Source organism: Vidua macroura, chromosome Z, assembly GCF_024509145.1.
Source record: "Vidua macroura isolate BioBank_ID:100142 chromosome Z, ASM2450914v1, whole genome shotgun sequence".
NCBI lineage: Eukaryota > Metazoa > Chordata > Aves > Passeriformes > Viduidae > Vidua > Vidua macroura.
In genome coordinates this window covers 71,565,858-71,586,777 of record NC_071611.1, presented here as the reverse complement: position 1 = coordinate 71,586,777, position 20,920 = coordinate 71,565,858, and the positions used below count along the sequence as shown (strand labels likewise).

Genomic DNA, 20,920 nt, shown 5'->3' with positions numbered 1-20,920 from the left:
CCTCAACTGAGTGCCAGATGTCCACTCATTCTTTTTCACTCACTCTCCTCAGCTGGATAGAGGCAGAAAATCTGATGGAAATCTAATAGGACAAGGTAAGAACAGGGGCGTCTTTTACTAATTAGTGTCATAGGCAAAACAGACTTGACTTGGAACATATTGATTTAATTATTTGCCAATTAAAAATAGAGTAGCATGATGAGAAACAAAGACAAAACCTGAAAGCCCTCCCCAACTTCTTCCCAGGCTCAACAGCTCTCCTTCAGTGCCAACACTTCTACTTCCTTCTGTGTCCATCAAGGGATATGAGGAATAGAGGCTGGGGTCAGTCCATAGCAGTTCTTTCATGCTTCTCCTTCCTCCTCACTTTTCTGCTGCTGCAGACTGTCCCCTCTCTGGGATACAGACATTCATGAACTGCTCCAGTGTGGGTCCTTGCTATAGGATGCAGATCTTCACTACTGCTCCAGCTGTTCCCTTTCCACAGGGTCAGTCTGTTGGGAACAGCTTACTCCAGTGTGGGTTCCCCACAGGTCACAATCCTGCCACCAAAACCTGCTCCAGTGTGGGCTACCCTCCACTGGCAACAGCCCCTCTGGAGTAGACTCTCCATGGGCTGCAGTTTCCTTCCTGGGACCTTCTGCATCATCTGTGTGGGTTCCTCCACGGGTACAGCACTGATCTCTGCTCCCCTCATACCCTCCATGGGCTGCAGGGGCATAGCTGCCCCACCATGGTCTCCTCCAAGGTGAGCAGGGGAATCTCAGCTCTGGCGCTGGAGCATTTCCTGACCTGCCTTCTACACTGATCTTGGGGTCTGTAGGGCTGTTCCTCAGATTTTTTCTCAGTCCTCCCTCACAGTTATTGTACAGCATTTTTCCATGTTGTTAAATGTGTTATTACAGAGTCACCACCATCTTGGCTGAGGAATTGGCTGTGCCCCACAGTGGGTACACTGAGGGTCCATGTGTAGGGCTGACCTATCCTCCCTCTCCAGTGGCCATTCCTGCAGCATATCCTGCCAAGACCTGGACACTTGTACCTGATACAAGTTCTGCTCAACAGCATTCTGAACATGGTTCCTCCAAGTGCAGAAGGATCACACAGGATGGAACAAGAAGTGGGTGAATTTTTTACATTATTTCCCAAAATGGGATCCTTGTCCTGAAATGTTACACTTATTCTGAGCTGAGTATGCTTTCTTTGAAAGCTTCAAAGCAGTAGATGAAACAATCAATTTAGAAGACTGAAGTGTTTTTCTGAAAAGGTCAATATTGTTTCAGTCAGCTGTCTGCCTCTTCTGCTAGTCCTTACATCTTTTACAAAAGAGCTTGGATCACTAGTAATGATTACTATACAGTCAATATTGCCTTCTTGGTTTTCTTTATACGTCTATTGGGAGAGCAGTATAAATAAAAGACTTAACTTATTTTTTTGATGGTACAGACTACAGTAAACAGAAATGCAGCATTTATTTTTAACTGGTAAAAAAATTGGTAGCATTATAGTCTGTACAAACACAGATTTATAAATATGCAAGGAATGGTGCAGAACTTGGTTACAAGCATCAGTTGGGTTAATAGATTTCAAGATATAAATACACTGCCATTCAAAATGGTATTTCAGGTATGCTGTTCTGGCAATGAATTAAGATCCTAGGAATGCAGACCCTATCAAAACAACATGAACATGATATAAATACATGTACAAACAAATTAAAAATTCATCGTGATCATTCAGTGCTAGCAGCAATGAAAATTGTCGGTGAACTTGGTATTATGAATATGGAACACTATCAGTTTGTAAAGAAAAAGTATTTCTGTAGATATATTAATAAAGAAGGAATGACTTAATCTCATTAATCTTCTCTTCACAGACGCTGTGTACAGAGCCCTTATATCCTTGGAGCACTGCTGTATCAGTCCCTGGCAATCTGTGCTTTTCTGTAATGTGGTGGGTTTAAGAATATGCATCTATTAGAATAGTACTGCATTTTACATGCTGTGTAAGCTGTAGCATTCCTACTTTCATGTCCTAGAAAATAAATTAATGTCCACGGTGTAATCAATTTGTACATAATATTTCGCATACTAAAAAGGGGTGTACACTTTGATTTATTCACGATCATCAGTGAACATCTAATGTAGGACACGTAGCTCTCCAAGGCTGACAAAATCCCATTTTCATTTTCAAGGTATCGAGATGTACTTGGCTTCATGAACATTGCTTCATGTTTTATGTTCAGGTGCAGGGGAAAAGAACCTCCAAACATTGAAAAACCCAAAACCATATTATATGAGCAAACTAGAGCATGCCTTGCTGTTTAATAACCCATGTGCTTAGGGGGAATTACAGCAAGACAGGTTACCAGTTCCCTGCTGGAAGCACCAGAAGCACACATTTAAAAATTGTGTTTTACCATGTAGCAAGGTAGGAAGCCAGGCCAGGAATGCAGCTTGGGTTTTTGAGGAGCACAGGAGGTCTGTGGAAGCAGATGAAGGAGAGGAACACCCATGGTGCTGAGACCACATTCCTGTTGCCTTCAAGGCAAAATGTTACATTGGAGGATAAGACCTGTGCAAGCAACATTTGCGCTTCAATTCCATCAAAGCTGTTTACATTTTTATGACCTTGTCTGATACTCTCTTTCTGTCCCTGCTTCGCAGGCCCAGCTCCTACAGAAGCAATTCCTGCTTAGAGCATTTTTATAATACTTTCATCCTCTTTCTCTTTTTCAGTTTATATGCTATTTTCCTCCACTTTTCCTTTTCTTTCTGTCTTTTCTGATATACCTCTCAGTTGCTTTTATTTTCCTAGCTTTCACCTCTGTGTGGTGTACTTGCTTTTTAGTTGTTTTCATGCCAGCAACAAACAGATGTTCTTTATCCTCCTCCTCCTCTTTCTCCTGCACTTTTCTTGTATACTCCTTTCTCCTCCCCTATGCTGGAAATTGAGTTTTTCCTTTTTTTGTTTCAGTCAGCTGAATGTTAGCATGGCCAAATAATTTGAACTTAGAAGTGGGGTGGCAGTAAATTAGACTGTTATACAGACTGATGAGGAGCAGCAGGTATAGTTGTACTGTTAAAGCCTATGTAAGAGACACACTATGAGAATATTAAAGGCAGCAGTACCAGGACTTTAAAAATGCTCTGAACCTCTTATTTACATCATCCGTTTCTTTGAAAAACACTGGGTGCTGATAATTTTTATTCTGAATGCAATATGAGTTCTGTAATTTGCATGCTTTATTAAAAGGACTTGCTGTCCCATGGAGGTCCCATTTACATTTTTTCCCATATTTCTTAAGGAGAGAATCAAATGCTAAAAAAAGATACACAGAGAAGTATGTCAGTCAGGTATAAACATGCATAGAAACTCCCAGAAAAGGGGAAAACTTTCCAGATTGTACTGTTGTTCAGCCTAACTTAATAATTCCAGGAAATAAGCTTTATCAGAGTGAGTTTCTGTCTTCTGCAGCAAGAAACATCCCCCATGTTGAATAGAATGTGATAAACATGAAATCAGTTGGACAGTTTAGTGGCCCTGACTGACTTTGAATTGGAGCAATCCCTCTGCAGGCTCAGCATCACTCAGAAGCAGATGCTGGTGTAGGAGCTTGAGGGAATTCTTCTCATCCATCTGCTACCAAAAGGAAATTTGAGAAGAAGACACAGCAGGCTACATGTGGCATGCTTATTCTTTATCTTCTCATATTAATTATGTGAGTCTACAAGATATATGACAATCTGGTTACTTTCTTAATCAGTTGTGGGAGCTATTTAAATCTCTTTGCTTTTGAAATCAACATAGATAAGTGTAGTCACTGAAGAAAAGATTTATTTCTTCCAATTTCCTCCAGCATCCTATCACCACCCCATCTCATCATAGCTCACAATAGCTGATGTTGTCCAGACAATAACTGCATTTTCTGCTTTCAAGTTTCAGCTAAAGAGCACTGCTTATCCAGAAAGGGCAATTTTTCACACAAATTGTATTAGAAAATCTCTAGATTTTCAGATTTTCCAAAACTTGAAGTGTTGCTGCATACTACAGCTGATAATATTTTAGTATACATCTCATAATAGTAGAAATTGAGATAAGCTACATGAGAATGACAGGTTTAAATTAGAAACTGTGTTTAGGATTAGCACTGAAGTTCTTAATTGAGAATGTGGCTGTAATATCCAAACATCAGAAGGAATAAATGAAGATCTAATATCTGTACATTAAAAAAAAATGGACCTGAATTCTGAATTTTTAAAGATTAAATTTCACAGTAGTGAGTTTATTAAATATAAAAGTAGTCAGCTGTTTTCTCCATCAGAACTTCCTACTGATGGCTTGTATATATAAATACTTTCTTTTATGGGTATAAAATGCTTATTTTAATGGACATCTATGTCACTCTTGACTAATTGCCTCCCTGACCTGGCTTGGAGTTCTGGCTGGGGAGAGTCCTCTTAGCCTGTGTTTGCCTTGCCTAGATCATTGCTTAGGTTTATTGTGTCCTATGGCATTTGTAGACCTCTGTCTAATTAATCTCAGTGGAACAGAATTGAGGATCTCCAAAACTTGCATCCAGGAAGTGGCAGAGAGGAAAAGAAGAGGTGATGGTTACAAACAAACATGGTTTCTGTTGTGTTTGAATAATGTGGGGCAAAAAAGGCAGCAGACTAGTTACTTGAGCCCCCTGTCATTTGCCAGCCAACATAGCCAGCCTGTCCTTGGGATAAAAAATGCTTTACTAAGTGTATTCAAAGCAACTGCTTTCTACAAGAATGTCAGAATATATTTGGTGCCTTGGAACAGGCATAGCACCAGCTCCCTGAGATGTAGATTCTGGCTTTACATAGTTCACTGTCTTACCCCAAAGATACTTGTCTGGAGCTATTCTAATGGGTTAAGAAAAAGTGCAGTACTTTGGTGACAATATTCTCCTTTTTGTGCTTAAGCATGGATCTAGTCTGTTGTGCTTTATTAAGAAAAGCAACAGTTTATCCACTAGGTAGTATTCTTTGAAAAACTCTTCTCTGCAAGAAGATCACCTCCCAAATATCCACAATCATTCACAGCCTCTGTTTTTCTCTGCAGATTGGGGCTACAAGGTACTGGTTTAAATTGTGAGAGCATAACTTGAAGTCATGTAGAGAATGCTTGGTTTTGTTTCCTCTTGCTAAGCTAGATTGTTAAATCTTGCCACCCAATTACCTTTACTATTTAAGTTCTGCTGAGGAAGCTAAGCATAAGCAAAATAAAACAGGATCATCTGGTTCTTCTTTGCATAGAGGTAACTTGTTAAAACCACATCACACAAAAAATTAGGTTCAATAAATAGTAGCTAAAACCAGACTTTTTTTCTTGCTTTGATAAAAGTGTACAGATTTTTCAGTTTCTAATTTTAGCTCTATGGTGTACAATAAATATCCTGAATGCTTTATTTAATTTTTTTTTGGGTGGAGGAGACATAGTTAATGTCATGTGTTCTTATTAAAAAATCAGCAATTGAGAGATGCTTATGATTTCCTTGAGTGTTAAGTGTGTGTTTGCAGTGTTGCAATCTTCTGGGGTCTTATAAATGTGTGAAGAAAATAAAGAATTGATTGTGACTCAGTCCCATGTCAGTTCAGAGGATCTCAAGGCATTTATTGCATAGAATTACTAATAAATGTAATGAGCTGTTCAAGTTTACTTTGTGGCCTTCTAAGATTTTTTTTTATGCTTTGTTTTCTTTGCCTGTGTGGGTTTGTTTTACATTATCCTTGCACTGTATAGCTGAACTTTGGCCTTTCTGTAACATATTTTGTAAGTAAGTAGTCTTAACTGGCATGTCTTCCTTTAAGGACTCTAAATGTATTGTGTAGATTATAATGTCAACATTTTTGCAGGAAATATAAAACTGATGAATATCTGAATAAATTTATTTTAACAGTGTTTTTGACCATAGATTCTAATGGTGCAGTGGGTGCATACATGTCTAATGTGTAGTAGTAACACAGAATCCAGATAAATCAGTAGCTGACAGGATCCTTGAATATGTTCTAAGTAAAGCTTTTCATTAGTTAAATGAATGGCTTGAGAAATTGAGAAATGTCAATTCATGCACTATTGTAGCAAACTTTTGCCTCTGAACACTGTAAAATACTATGTGGAAATTATTCTTTTTCCACTGCCTGCTTTGCTTTTCTTTTTGGATCCAAGAACCACAAATAAGCAGAGTTCTTAACAGCATGTTGAAGCTCTGGAGAGCGCCTGTGGCAGGGCTGAGGACAGGTGTGTCTGGGCAGATGGGCAGTGCCAAACCAGAGCAGTGCAGTGCTGCTGAGGGAGCTGTACCTTATTTTCCCTGTAAATACCAGAGACCCTACTGGACCAAAACTGTTGAACAGTTGTCTCAGTAAGATTTTTTTCTTTAATGAAAGATACATTCAGGATTGTACATGTAGCCCAGAGAGTATGTGTTGTTTCTCTCGGTTTTCATTTCATTTTCTCTCAATTTTCATTTCAAACTTCTTGCATTAGATCTCAGTTCTTTGTCTCTGCTCATTGTTTGAGCGGGGAGCTGAGTCCAGGAGACTTGTTTTTACATGTAAAGAAGAATGAAGAGCTTGCTTTGCACCTCTCTTAAACTTTTCACTCAGTCGCTGGAAGCCCACATGGACAAGATGCAGGAATTGCATCCCTATGTATCAATGGATAATAGTGATAAGTAAATGGTACTGATAACAGCTAAAACAAATCATCATGACTCCTACTACATTATCAAATTCCTGCCAGCAAATGTGAGCAAAACTGTGTAAAAATGAGGGAGAAAGCAGATATACCACCCTGCGTCCTTTGGGCAGTCAAATTGCTGGCATGTTAGAATATGGATATAGGTCACTTCATGTATAGGAGTCCTTGTGGTGCCATTGTGGTGCCTTGTTTATACAATCTCATTGAAAATACTGCATTACAGCTAAAACTGAACATTTTAATGAGGGTGTACTGGTTCACAGAGGCTGCAGTGCGTTCTGCTGGCTACTTCATCAAACAGGCAATAGACAAAAATGCCTTTATGCTCTGGTCCTGTACTTACATGCCTGAGTTAAACATGTCCATAAGTGTTTGTGTGATGAGAGCTTACATCAACAAGTTTCCCTCTGCAGTGCTTGACCTGTGTTTTTTATTGTAGAGAGAAGTAAAAAGGAGCTCAGTTTCCCAATGGATTTGGAAAACAGATGACTATCTCAGGATCTTCACGAGTTGTGAGCTGGTCCTGATACTTGAAATAGTGAGGCAGGGCTGGTCTTCTGTAACATGGTGCTCCAAGGAAAGACTGGGCCCAATGTTTTTACCCCCTGGTTGTTTTGATTTCCTGAGCTTCTCAGGGTTTATAGTCTAGATCCCATCTATTCTGTCCCCTCTTCCTTTGCTCCCCTGGCTGATTTTCTCACTTCTGAAGTTCTGAAACTCCTCCCAGGTTTTCACCTCAAGTGTCAGGTTCTGGAACTGCCTCTTCATCAAGTGCTTAGCTGGTGACAATAGCTGGCTAGGAGACTAATTCATGAGTTAACTTCTCTGTGCTCTAAACACTGGCATCAGCTCAACATAACTGTGTATTTTTTATTTTACCCATGGACAAATTAGCTAATGTGCAGCAGCACAAAATGGATCTTCAAAAAGAGAAGACATGAAATAGTTCACTTGGACAGCTTATAAGCAGCATATAACCCAGAATAGTATTGATAAAACTGCTCAGATTTGGGATTGTGATTGTAGCTATATGAACACTTAAAATTGTCAATAAAGATTTTGAAGCAGTTTTGAGTTCATGGACCCCTCCCTTTCACTTGATTAACCAGTGATTTACACATATATAATGACTTTAACTGACTTACAGGGTAATTTATGTCACAATGTGCATGATATATGGATCTAAATAGACTAAAGAGAAGAGAAAAGGAACCATCTGTTCTCTAGAAAATTGCTTTCAGAGGCACTCAAGAACTGTTTGAAAAATTTGTTTAGAAAGCCAAGAGTAAATTTCCTAAATTTTCTGTTCTTTCTGGATGGCATTCTCATTGGGTACATATTGCCCAGGAAAAAAGGTTAGGAACTTCAATTTTTAAACTTTGGTTAGTCTTCGTAAGTCTTTCTAGGTCTTTCAAAAGGCTTTATTTTTATGAACCTATATAGTGGGTTTTGTCCTGATCTTCCCAGTGCTCATGCAATATTGTTTTTTGCAGCTACAGGATGGATATGGAGATCCCAACACCCCAACGTCCAAGTTCAAACATGAAAATGAGAGTGTCATTTCTTGGGAGCAGCAGGGTTACATTTAGGACAGGTGTTTAAAAGCAGACTTACCTACATATCCAGTAGGTTTTGTAAACATAATTTCCTTGTGCCCCTCTCTTATGCTACATGAAAAAGTTAATGACCATAAGGAAAACACTTCTGCATATTCTTAAATTTATACATGTGAACTTCTTCAATAGGACGACTCATGCGTACAGATTTACATAAATGCACAGGCATTTGTGGGATCAGGGCTTGACTTGTAGGATCCCTCTTCTACCTGATAGGGAAAAATCCTGGAGGTTAGGTATGTGCAGCAGTGCTAGTGGATTGTTGTGTGCTCCAGAAACTCTAGACAGCAACTGCAAAAGCAGTTGGAAAGTCTCTCGTGCTCCTCCTTTTCTTTGTTGGATTTTGGTTTCAAGTTTTAAAACTGGTTTTTAAAAAATTATCTATTTATTTGTTTTTAATACCGTTGCTTTGTAAATTAAATATACCTGTAGCAAGCTCAGTATTTAACAGCACAATGGAGAATAGACTCCCGATCTAGGGCACTTTCAAAAATTCAACCTCTGCCGGACCCTTCACTCGTGGTGTCTCCTGAAGCACTTCTTTGTCAAGTGTAGACACAAAACCCGCTCCTCAACCTGACGCCCGCGGGAGCGGAGCCGGCGCAGCCCGCAGGGGTCAGTGCTGCTGCGGTGACCGGGGCCGCGGCCGCCGGGACGGGCAGCGGTGCCCAGCGGCGACGGGGACAATCGAGGGGCGCGGGCTGGGGCAGGGACCATCGCTCCCGCCCCAGGGCAGAGGGCAGCGAGGGCCCGACCCCGGACCTGGAACGCCGGTGCCGTGCCATGATGCGGCGCGGTGCCGGTGCCGGTGCCAGGCAGGTACCATCCGCCGCTCTCCGCCCCAAAGGCGCCCCGGGGGAGTCCTGCCCGGCGGCCGGCAGGAGGCGGCCGGCACTGCCCGGCCGCCGGGTCTCTCTTCCCTCCATCCCTCCGCCCCCGACGGGGAGGAGGCGAGCGCTGCCGGCGCCCCCCCCGCAGGGCCGCGGGCAGCCGGGGGGAGCAGCCCAGCGCCGGCCGGGCACTGTCACCGCCTCGCTCTGCCCGCAGGGTCCACGGCCGGAGGTAACGCGCTGGCCGGGCGGGGACCACCCCCACGCCCCGGCTGCGGCGGCGGAGAGCGCTCCCCCGGCCCCTCTCCTGCACACAAAGGGGAGGCGCGGAATCGTGCGCGGACGGGGCGGAGGACGAGGCGGGTGGGCGGCTCGGTACCTCCCCGGGGCGGCAGCGGCGGGGGAGCCGCCGTGACAACCGGGCGCGGGCAAGGATCCTGGGATCCTTCCTAAGGAAGCCGCTGGTCTTTTTCTCTCCTTTCCCGGCAGAGAGAGCCCGGCAGCCCCGTCCAGGCTGTTCCGCGGGATGGCGGCGGGCCGCCCCTCGGGGCTGGGCGCTGCGCCCTAGCAGCTCCTGGGCTCCATCCGCGCAGCCGGGCGCGGAGCCGGGCGCGGCCCAGACCCGGCTGCGCCTCAGTCCCTCTCCGCCGCCGCCCGAGGCTCTTTTCGCCTCCCCGCCCCGTCTCCGGCCATCGCAGCAGGCATGGGCTGTTTCTGCGCGGTCCCGGAGGAATTTTACTGCGAAGTTTTGCTCCTGGACGAGTCCAAGCTGACCCTGACCACACAGCAGCAGGGCATCAAGGTAAGGACGCCGGCCGGGCTGCCGAAGAGCGTTGCGGGAGAGCCCGCGGGGCAGCCCGGCGGCGGCTCCCTCCCGACTGCGCTGCGGTAGCCGGGAAGGTAGCAGCTGCAGAAAAAAGGGGTTTCGGGAAGCGAAGGAAAAACGTCGTAACTTTGCTTAAGGTCGGGCAAAGGACAGATGGATCAGGGTGACGCGCGCTGGTGGGGCAGACGTGGCTCTGGAAGGCTTCACATCGAGTGGCTTAAAGCGCGCAGGTGCCGACCACCCCGTGGCACTCGGGACGCTCGGCGCAGAGGTATTGTTCTGTACCTGCCAGAGCAAAAAAAGAGAAGGCGGCGGTGTGCACGGAGTGTTGCGCACCCCTGTTGAGTCATTCCCCGCTCCCTCTGTCTTTGGCCGTGCCCGCCCTGGGACGCGCTCACCCCAGGAAAAGGCCGGGGTTAGCGGTGCGGGGCGGGCGCGCAGCAGCTCCCGAACGCAGGGGTGAAGGTCCAGCCGCCTCCCCAGCCCGGTGTCCCGTCGCCCGGCCGGTGGGAGCAGCTTCTGCGGCGCTGCAGCACGCTCGGCGTGGATGAACTCTTCAAAGTATTCATATGCCAAGCGGTAATGAGCCCTGACAGAGCTTGTGAAAACTGAGATTTTTCTAAAGGCCCTTAACTTAGTCCTGTTTGGTTAAGCCTGATGACAGCTGATAGCATGTTGCAGACACTTGAAGTCCTTGTTCAAAGAGCAAAGAGCCGGGGACATGAATTTATTAGCAATGTAAGAACGTGGTTTCAGCGTTAGATTGTTGGATCAGGGAAAAAAAAAAAAAACAAAACCAAAAAAAACACCCAAAACACAATCAAAGAAAGAAATTAATCCTTCTAAAATTTATTGTTAGAAAGGGCTGACCAACTTTACCTACGACATCCAAAGAATAAAATTCTGTATGCCTTTATGTTTTAGCTTGAATGATTGAAGCTTGGTGAAGCAACTAGGGAAAGGACAATCTGAAGATTGGTGGTGAAGAGAGGGAGTTTACATTTAACAATATATTTTCAACCATAAACAGTGGTATTACCAGGGCTACATGTATTCAGAATTGTCAAGCTTTGCTGAATCAACTGCCTTCAGATAGGCACATAAATCCATGCTTAGCACAGAGGAGTAAGCAAATCATGGTGATGCTGGAATTCAGTATCTGTGTAGGGTCTTTGAAGTCTAAGTTTAGACACTTCTGAAAGAACTTACCTTTCTATGTGCAGATGTGGGTGTGTATGTCATGCATGCTTTTGTGCAGTCAATGTACAGTTGCAGAAGTATGTTAAAAGTGTAATCTGCAAAGATAGTCCTATGAAGTGAAAGTGAAGGGTTTGTGCAGTGTCTAATAAAAATTAATGTCCCATGGGAAAGAAAGAGTATGAAGATGTAACTTTTTTTCCAAGAATGCATGACTTGCTGTGTTGGGAACTGTCTAGTTGTTTTCTTCTTAGTTTAACATGAGGGTGTGTTTTCCTGCCATTCTTAGTGTGATCTAAATGTGCTATAATGCTGAATATTTCATCCCTTCTACCTGCTCCTTCTCTGTCTTGAACCCACCCAGTCATGGAATCAGTTGGAACAGTGTGTGGATCTGACAAGAAAAGTAGTAGTTCGTTAACATTTTGGCATAGGCACTCACACCGCACAGGAGCAAACCTTAGGGAAGGGAGAATCTCCCTTTTTGTAGCAGCCTGTTTTCTGTGTTTTCTTTTTCTTTCCTTTATTTTAAGATAAAGTTTGTGCATGGTGAAGCCCAGTGCTGTAGCTCCATAAGCCTTTGAAAACCCAAAGTGATGAACTGCAGAGCTCTCTCCCAAACAGTGTTTTCCACCGTGGTGTCTTCCCCTGCCTTTGTACCCGCACAAGTGCTTGTGCAGCTGTGCATAAAAGAGCAGCTCCTGTTCAGCTGAAGGGAGGCCACTGGTTTGCCTTTTGCTGGGTGAGCCTTCAGCTGGACCTTTGTGCCCTAGTCCACTTCGCAGCTGGAGGATGGCAGAAATGGCTTTCAACTCAGTCCTGGCTTCTGTTATTTTCAACTACTCAGGGGACATTCGTGTTGGTATTATTCTACAGCTTTCCAGAGATGTTATATTATTAATTCTTAGTGAAACAGAACATAATATTTGTCATATTCTGTCATACTTTGTCATTTGGCACTTTAACCTTGAAATACAAATGTTTTATATAAAATCTTTTTAAATGTACTCATGTAAATGCAGAGACTTTTATTTTTTTTTTTTTAATTGGTGTTTCAGCTTTGGCACCTGGGTATAATTTGTAAAAGTTCATATGTGTTTCATTTGGAAACAACATTTTTTTAAAAACCATTACCTTAAAACTACAGATTCTGGATGGGATCTTCCTTTTGTCATCTTCCCTTTTAATTTGGTTCAGAGATACATGGGAAGCAAGCTTTTGGTACTCTTTCACAGATCTTGAATTGTTACAGGAGCAGGATTTTTAAATGGTTGTACAAGCAACTTTGTTCTCTTATTTTCCCCCAAGCAGATGCACATCTGTTAGAAATAAAAACCACAGCTCAACAGCTTTTGGCTATCTATGTACTTGCTTGATATTAGTAGATATAATCCTGCTTGCTTTGAAGGGTGAAAGACAGTGCCCTGTAGGAATCCGAGGCAAATTTGTTTCTTCAGGGACTTGGATATGAAGTAGATACTTGTGTCCAGAGAGTTTTGAGGATGCATTGCTTAGTTTGTGTAGTGGTTATTTCTGACTTGTTATGCTTGGCAGCAACTCTACTCATCAAAACATGACATTTTAAAATTACAATTTCATTGATGCATTCTTCATACTACAGTGGGCTTCAAATTGTACTTCACATTGAAACAACAAGCAGAGGTGACAAGACTGAGACTTTGAGTGCAATTTAGGGGTACTTGTCTCTGTGGACTTCAAAAAGCTTGCTAGGGAAAGGGAAGGATTAGTTTTTTCTGGCTTCCAAGTGGGGAAGCTGAGATGGAAAGAGGTCAAGTGGCTTTTTCAAGGTCATACAACAAGGAAACAATTTCCCTTTGCTATTAGGGTGACAGCAACTGACCATTCTGCCGCGGGCTGTGCTTTCTGGAGGGGTTTGTGAGGAACACTTCCTCAAACTGATTTTTGCTTCTCAGTTTTTTTCTTGTGTGTGATTTTTGTTTTTTTAACTGTTATCAGCGCTGCGTTGCTGTTCTCCCTTTCTCTCTTTGTGGTTTAAGGTTAGAGAACTGCTCTATGAAAATGTATAAGCTGGCTTTCCAGCACTGCGGCTTAGAGGAGGCTGATAAGAGTTAGGTAATAAGGAAAGGCCATCAGGTGTCTCATAATATTAATTTTTATGTTTCCTTATAGTATATTAACAGAGATATTCTGGAGTACATGCATTGAGATGAAAAGTGATGGCAATTGTTAGTCCCAGCAATTTTGGGATGGAAGAGGCTATTCACCACATTCTTGTACAGTTTGTCTAGTCAAGGTATATGGCCTCAAATGGGGACAGCTTTTCCTCTTAAAAGGGTGTTCAAGTTTCCAGTTAGGAAATGGATTTTTGCTAAAGATATGATAAGAATCAGCTGCCAGCTGAAAAATAATCACTTGTCCAGGACTGCTACTTTGTCTTCTCTTCACACAGACTAAACAATAACTTAGGTATTTTTATGATACAGTAACAGTTGTAGTTCATATGTTGATGTCACAAGACATGTCAGTGGTCTTTTGACATGATACCTAACTGAGGGGTTGTGGGCATTACATATTTTGGCTGTGTTAAGAACTGGGCTAATTGTCCTTGTAAACAGTGGTGTGCCTTATTGTACAAGCTTGTTTTTGGAGGTTAAGGGAAACTTCTGTGGGTCCTTAAAAATAATGCCTTGAAACCTATTGGTGATCAGCTGTTTCATAAAGAGTGTTCATCTTGTTATGTGTATGTTACAGGAATCTAAGAACCCTTTTTTTTCCCCCCTCAAAAATAGTATTTAAGGAAGATTTTCTTTTTCCCCTGAAGAAGCTAAAAATGATATGAAGCATCTCTATCTCATGTTTGCATCTCTTTGGCTGGAACAAAGATTTCAAAGAAAATATTAGCTACTTCCGCAGTGAAGAAGTTCTCTAATTAATCTTAAGCCATCTGGTCATTGCACTTTTGAAGTCCTCCTTGAAATTCCTCTCTGAGCACAATTTTTATGTTCTGTTTAGATTGACATGTATGATGGGCCAACAGCAGTATTGCATTAGAAGAGAAGTGATGATACACAAGGTCTTCCTGGGAGAAGATGTTCTGTAATATTATTTTATTAGGTGGTACCATTTATCGCTGGTGGCCGGTGATATTATGGCCATCATACCACTTACTTGATGATTTACCGAGAATTTAGCAAAAGGATAGTTTAAAAACACCCCCAAACCCTTGCCTCAAAAAAAAAAAAACAAAACAAAACAAAAAAAACACCAACAAAACAAACAAAACAAAACAAAACAAAAACCAAAAAAAAAAAAAAAACCAAAAAAACCAAAGCAAAGAAACGAACCTGAAATAGAGAGTGACTGATATTATTAGTAACTGTGTTAAATAACTGGATATGTAAAAAGCATGAGTGGGGTTCATCAGAATATTATACATATTGTGCAGATACTTACGGAATAATTGACAAAAGGATTCAGTATGATCTATAGAAGTAGGTAAACACACAATTTCTTAGAAAGTTTTCTGTGGATTATTCTGGTATTTTTCCTTTTTTTTTTTTTTTTTTTGTTTTTTTTTTTGTTGGTTTTTTTTTCTTTTTTTTTGTTTTTTTTTGTTTTGTTTTGTTTTGTTTTTGTTTTGTTTTGTTTTTTTTTTTTTTTTTGTCCCCAGTAGCAGTTCCAGACTTCATGTCTTTACAATACAGTGTATACAGAAAATATGGGGTGCACTTTCACATCAAGCTATTTTAGCTATAGGTACACCAAGGAGTCAGTCTGGGAATGATAGGGATCTATTTTTTTTTCCCATTGAAAATGCTTAATGAATGCATTTGATAGCAGGAAATAAAATCCTATGAATAGAAAGAACTTATATTGTGTTAATTGTTTTTAATTGAGAGTTAGCATTAAAATCAAATTGGTAGTCATTTACTGTGAATATGGAATGTATTCTTTATGAAAGTGATTTCTGCTGGTTTATTCTTTTACATTTTACTAGGAAAGGAAAGCATCTTTTTTGTGAGAAATTTTTAAAATTTTCTAGTTACACTACTTCAGAAATCTGAGAAATCTTTTTAGGTAGATTGCAGTTGCTTTCTACCTATGGTAGTTCACCACCTACAGGAATTACTAAACTGAAATATGAAAGTTCAAGCATATTTAATCATATTTTCCTCTGCCCTCTTTGGTATTGATTAATAAAGAAATAATTAATTGATTAATATTTCAAGGCAGGTTCTTCTTGATATTCTGCATATTGATTTGAAAAGAATAGTTAATAAAAAGTGAATTGATTAAAAGGACACAATCTCAGTCTCGTTTCAACCTTGTAATATATCTTCTTTATAAAGCAACAGTTCTTGTTATGTGTACGTATTTTCATAGCAGCAGGAAAATTACACAGACAATATCATCAAGTTCCAAGTGTAATAAATACTCATTTTCTTCTTTAATGCTGTTGACACCATACATCTAAGGATTGTCTGTAGCAAGAGCAATAGAAAAAATGTTAACAAAAAAGTAAGTTATTGATAATCCCTTCCATATCAGAAAGGTGCTGGTGCTTCTTAAATTTCCGTTATGGGTGTAAAATGGTTGTCTGATTGCACACTGGGGACCAGATGGTTTATATGAAATTTTGAACTATTTCAGTCCTTTAAAAATGGACTGAAATAGTGCACAATTCTAGTTGACAGAGAATGAAAGGAACAAAATGGCTAATGAGCATTGCTATTAACTGCTCCACAAAAATTTGTGTCACAAATTTGAAATAGATTACTAATTTCACCAGTATCTTTACAGATGAGGCCAACAATCTTGAATACTCCACGAAATAACCATAAAATAAATGAACGATGAAACACTTTATTTTCCTTAGGTTCACTTAACTAAATTAATGAAACCAGCATGACAACAAGAAGGAAATCCATTAACTTCTAAATAGAGTTATGTCTTAGTCAACCTGAGGCTTGAGCAATAATATTATCAGAGGTGTCTGTTCTTCTGTTTTCATTGAGCAGTAATTTCATAATAGGACTGGGGCAAATGCGAGCTGTGTGAAGCTGCTTTTTTATTGTACAGTTTTTGGTTTATGTAATTTGGATTGAGCATTTAGTATATTAAAATATTTAGTATAGTTAAGTATCATCTCTTGATATTTAAGTTCCTGAGAATTCAGAACTAAAATTCAGCTGCAGAATTGCAGTCCTTTCCCTCAAAGAAGAAAATTGCTAAAAATCATCACATGATATGAGGAGAAATCTTGAAGAGACTGAATTGAAAAGGTATTTAATAAAGAGAATGTTTCTAGAAGCTAAAATTTTGTGTCACTTCATGCTGTAAAAATATCTGTTTTCAACATGATATTGAACATGTAGGAGAAAAAGAGAAATTATGTATTGGTCATGTTGCATCATTATTAATATCTGTATTTTTGCTAGAAAGATGAGAGATGACTTGCCAGTCTTTTAATTTTTTTTAAAATTTATTTTCCTGAAGGAGATTTAATTTTGTAATGATAGATCAGCTATATTACCTTCACATTTTTCACAACTGATATATTTGCAAGTGAATAATCACATTTCAGTATCTGGGTATAATTTTGCAAACTGCATTTTTAAGTGCTCATTTTAGATGCTGCTTTTTGATCAGATCTTGTGCTTGCTGCATACCTATTTAATTGCAGAGTTTAAAATGAAGGTTGTCATTTCAGTATTGATTGAACTTTTGTTCCCACTTCTTCGTTGCATCCTGAGTTGTGGATGGCTGAACACTGCGGGCACTAAGGTCAAAAGGCCATGCTCGAGGTCAACCCATGCTATTATTCAGAAGTGGAAAACCAATAGAAACATTGCAAAATGAGAGCTCTGCTCCTTTGGTTTTGCTGCAGCATGAAGTGGGGAACCTGCCTGTTTTGCCAAGTGGGAAACACGCTTTATCTGCTCTTCTTGGCTTGTGACCACAAACACTGATTTCTTTAAATGGAAGAGACCTTTTGTGAATGGTAATTCTAGCAGTACCTTTCCAGAGTCAGGAAAAAGACACCTCAGAACTTCCTTTGAATTGATATACAAATTGTCTTTATTGAAAGTAACAACCAAAATTTAATATACCTGCATAGGCATTTTTTATCATTCTAGATGGAAATCCCTATTGGGCTGAATGTACCATTAACCTATGGTTTAACATAACTAGGGTAGTTATGTTAAAGCTTGGTTGTTAGAGGCCTCAGAGGTCTGTAAAGATTCCTTTTTAAGAAGCCTTTCTTTCCTCTTGCCCCTCATGATTTCTTTTTAATTCTGTCTTGGTGCGAAGGAAGTGCATGCAAATGGAAAACTCTCCTTCTTGTCAGGAGTTTGCATTAGTTATGCTTGGTAAGAGCAAGCGTAAGACTTTATATTCAGTGAAATTCAGCTGCTCCTGCTTACATATAAAATAAATAATAAAGTCATTACAGTAATGGGTAGTTACTAATGTGAAGGAAAAGTGGATCTAATTTGTATGGGTGATGTACTTATTTATTCATCAATATTTACATTTTAAACTCTGCAGGATTACAACTGGCTGACCATAAAGCAGAGAAGAAGGCAATCTATCTTCCGGTAGTTCTTGAAGTTTTGGGTATGTAGGTAAAATCTCTTTGTTGCTGAGTGAGCCAATTTGATAATAAATGGCTCAGCACTTCAGTACTTTTCCTGTGTTCTCAGGAAAGTAAGAACTGAGTGCACTGAAGAATAAATTGTCTTGTTTGTGTGAGAGACAGAATGCCTTTTAGGAATGGAAAGGAAGGACCTTCAGTATCTCAATTCCATGAAAAGAATTTGGACGGCAGAAAATGGCAGTTTCCCTATATAATTAGTGGTAAAATTTGGCATGACTATTAATGTAGGCAAGCGCATGATTTAACACTTTGTAGAACTAAAGGCACTTGATCATCTTGTAGAATTGATCCAGAAGAAAGTTCATCCAAACAAAACCCACTGGGTCTGGTTTTTGTTTTTCTCATACTATATATTTCACTGAAAGTTCTCATTTATGTCTGAGAAGAGGTTATTTGTAGTGTAGTAGGAAAATGTTTTCTATCTATGCTCATTTGTGTGTTATATAGAATATCTAGTTTATTTTATTATTAAACTTTTAAATACGTTAGATATGGGGAAAAAAATTACAGTTCTTGTTTTGGTTCCACAGTTTTATTCAGATTCTCAGTGTCACAGTGTAAAAGAGCTGTGACAAACTTCTTTCCTATTTGGTAGATGAATGGTAGCTGGAAGGAATGTAATTGGGTTTTGTTCTTTTCCCCCCTTACAATACCAGAGCAAGAATTGTCTTTTTAAGAGACTGCATTGAGAACCATAACAGAAAATAAATTTTCTTTTTATGCTGTTTGTGAGTACCACAGGAGACTGGTGGAACTAACAGTTTGGAATTATAAAAATGAGGAGGAATGAATAGGAGACTAATGAGGAGTGAGTTCAGCACTGATTTGGGACTTGAAGCAAATTATTCGATACCCCTTGTGAGAAGAGGTAATCCTACAATGCTGGTGTGACAGGTAACATGGGAGCAGATTCTCCACATCTCTCTGGGGGTGCCTCAAACTGTCTGCAAAACTCACTGTTTTGAAATGAGTTTTGTTTTGTTTGGCCATCACCAGATACAGAAGAATGCTGCACTAGGCTCTGCCTCTGCCCTGATTCTGTGCTGGTGGAGTTTGCTGTGATGTAGAAGGTGGCTGTAATTTATAAGGTGGTGTAATCTCATCACGGCCATCCAAAGGACTGGAAGTCACATGTCAGAACCAAGTGGGACTGGAAGGCCATGACTGCCAGCATTTCTTCAGTATTTGTTCCCACAGAGGAGTCCTCAGATCCTCATTCCCTGTGGTTCCTGTGGCTGTGGGAAGTGAGAAGGATTGCGAGGGGCTTGTTGCAGCCTGACACTTTCAATGCTGCGTCACACAGAGCCCAGACCTCCCCCACAGGGGTCCTTTCAAGTGTGCTTCAGGCTGACAGGCAATCTTTTGTCTATGACATTGATTTGTTTATTTAATATGCCAGAACAAAAGAAAGCTGAATGTCAGACTCTCATAATTCTGATTGTCATACCATGACTGTAAGGGGTGGGTGATATGTATTGGGGTGCCTTGGAGGGACGAGACTGCAAATAATCCTGAAAGCTGTACCTGGATTTCCCTTCAGAGCAAATTAGGACACCGCAGGAGGGACCACAGGAGAGAAGTAGCTTAAGTTCAGTAGTGGTGACTGGGAGAAAAAGTTCTTGGGCAAATGAAGGAGAGTTGCAAATGGACAGAATGGTCTTGCAACAAACAAACTTTTTTGTATCACCATTTGCTTTGTGAAAGAAGGGGAGAAAGCCGCAAGCCTTTGTAGAGGAAACTTTTGATGAGGTGTGTGGATGTCCTGACCTGCCCTCAGCTTTTTAGGTTTAATTTCCATTGGCTACTTTGAGTAGGGGAGGAGGAACTGGGGAGGGGAGGAAAAGGAGAGGGGAGGAGGAAAAACATTAAAAATGTTTTTTTAGTAATATTTTCAGGATGGAATAAAGCCGTCATGTTCAAAAGATCAAATATTTTGAAGTGATATCCCCCTTCAGCTGTATTCTTCCTTCTATTATTTTTTACTTTTTAAAAGTCCCATAATTTCTTTTTGTGTACAACACCTAAGTTGGCTGAACACTTCAGTTCTCTTTTCAGTGTGTGTGTCCTTCTTCTGGAACATAGCAAACTCTAAAGTTGTGGGAAACAAAAGCTTCTGGTATCGTTCAAAGGGTATCTACCACATTTATTCTGGGTTTTTTGAGAAGCCATTTTTTCTTAACAAGTGCATTTCTGTTGACAAATTATAATGCCTTTAAAATCACCTCTGACTGAACCATTTTTTTCCAAAAATGGAGAGTATTCTGGAACTCTCCCAATGCTCCAGGTTGGAGCATTTACTAAGAAAATATTCTTGGCCTTGAGGTTCCTTTATCTGTGTCTTCAGTGTCTCAAAGCAGTTCCTGCAAGAGACAATTCTCTTTCTTGGACCACCATTTAGTAATAATGTTTTTTTTTTTTCCCTGTAAAAGCAATAGTGAGTTACCACGGGCTTTCCTGGATTGGAGAATACTTGAAATTTTGTACCTGGTTTTAATTCCAATGTCAATGACATGTGTTTTGGAGTGCTTTGGCACCAACTTCAACAGGAGCCAAATTGAACCCAGTTTTTCTGTGAGCAGGTTCAATTAATAAATAGAAATTTACTGGAAAGAAAAACTGTTATTTCTTGGGTGAAGATGATAGATGTTATTAATGTAAAATAAACATACAAAATTTCTACCTTTTTAACAGAAGTCAAATCTTTTTCTTAATCATCCTTGACCTTTCATCAGATCTTGTATCTGTTTAGAGCATGAAAGCTGTGTTTGTTGTTTCCATGTCTGAATCTTTATTATTTTGTTTCTTTTTTCCTACTTTCCTGGAAAAAATCTACAGAACCAGGTTTCGTGAACTGTCTCCTGAAATCTTTGTTTAAAGGAAAACTGCAATGCTGACCATGATTGTTTATGAAAACAAACTGCTGCTTTGGGAACAGGTGAACAGAAGTAATGACAAAAAAAAAAAAAAAAAAAAGGTTTAATTTTGGTATTACATGTGTGTTTGTCTCCAACAGAAATTGTAGGGGTCTTGGCGAAATGAAGTTGTTTGGGGAGAGGAATCTATAAAATGTCAAAACCAA

General features: G+C 40.4%; 1 protein-coding gene across 1 annotated transcript in view; it reads left to right on the top strand.

Annotated features, from left to right (window-relative positions):
- The first annotated feature begins 9,881 nt into the window (after window positions 1–9,881).
- The window catches only part of EPB41L4A (erythrocyte membrane protein band 4.1 like 4A), a 113,846-nt gene continuing 102,807 nt past the window's right edge, over window positions 9,882–20,920 (top strand). The window contains exon 1 of the mRNA XM_054004267.1: window positions 9,882–9,980. Within this exon, the coding sequence (XP_053860242.1) occupies window positions 9,882–9,980 (99 nt within the window). The remainder of the gene's footprint in view (window positions 9,981–20,920) is intronic.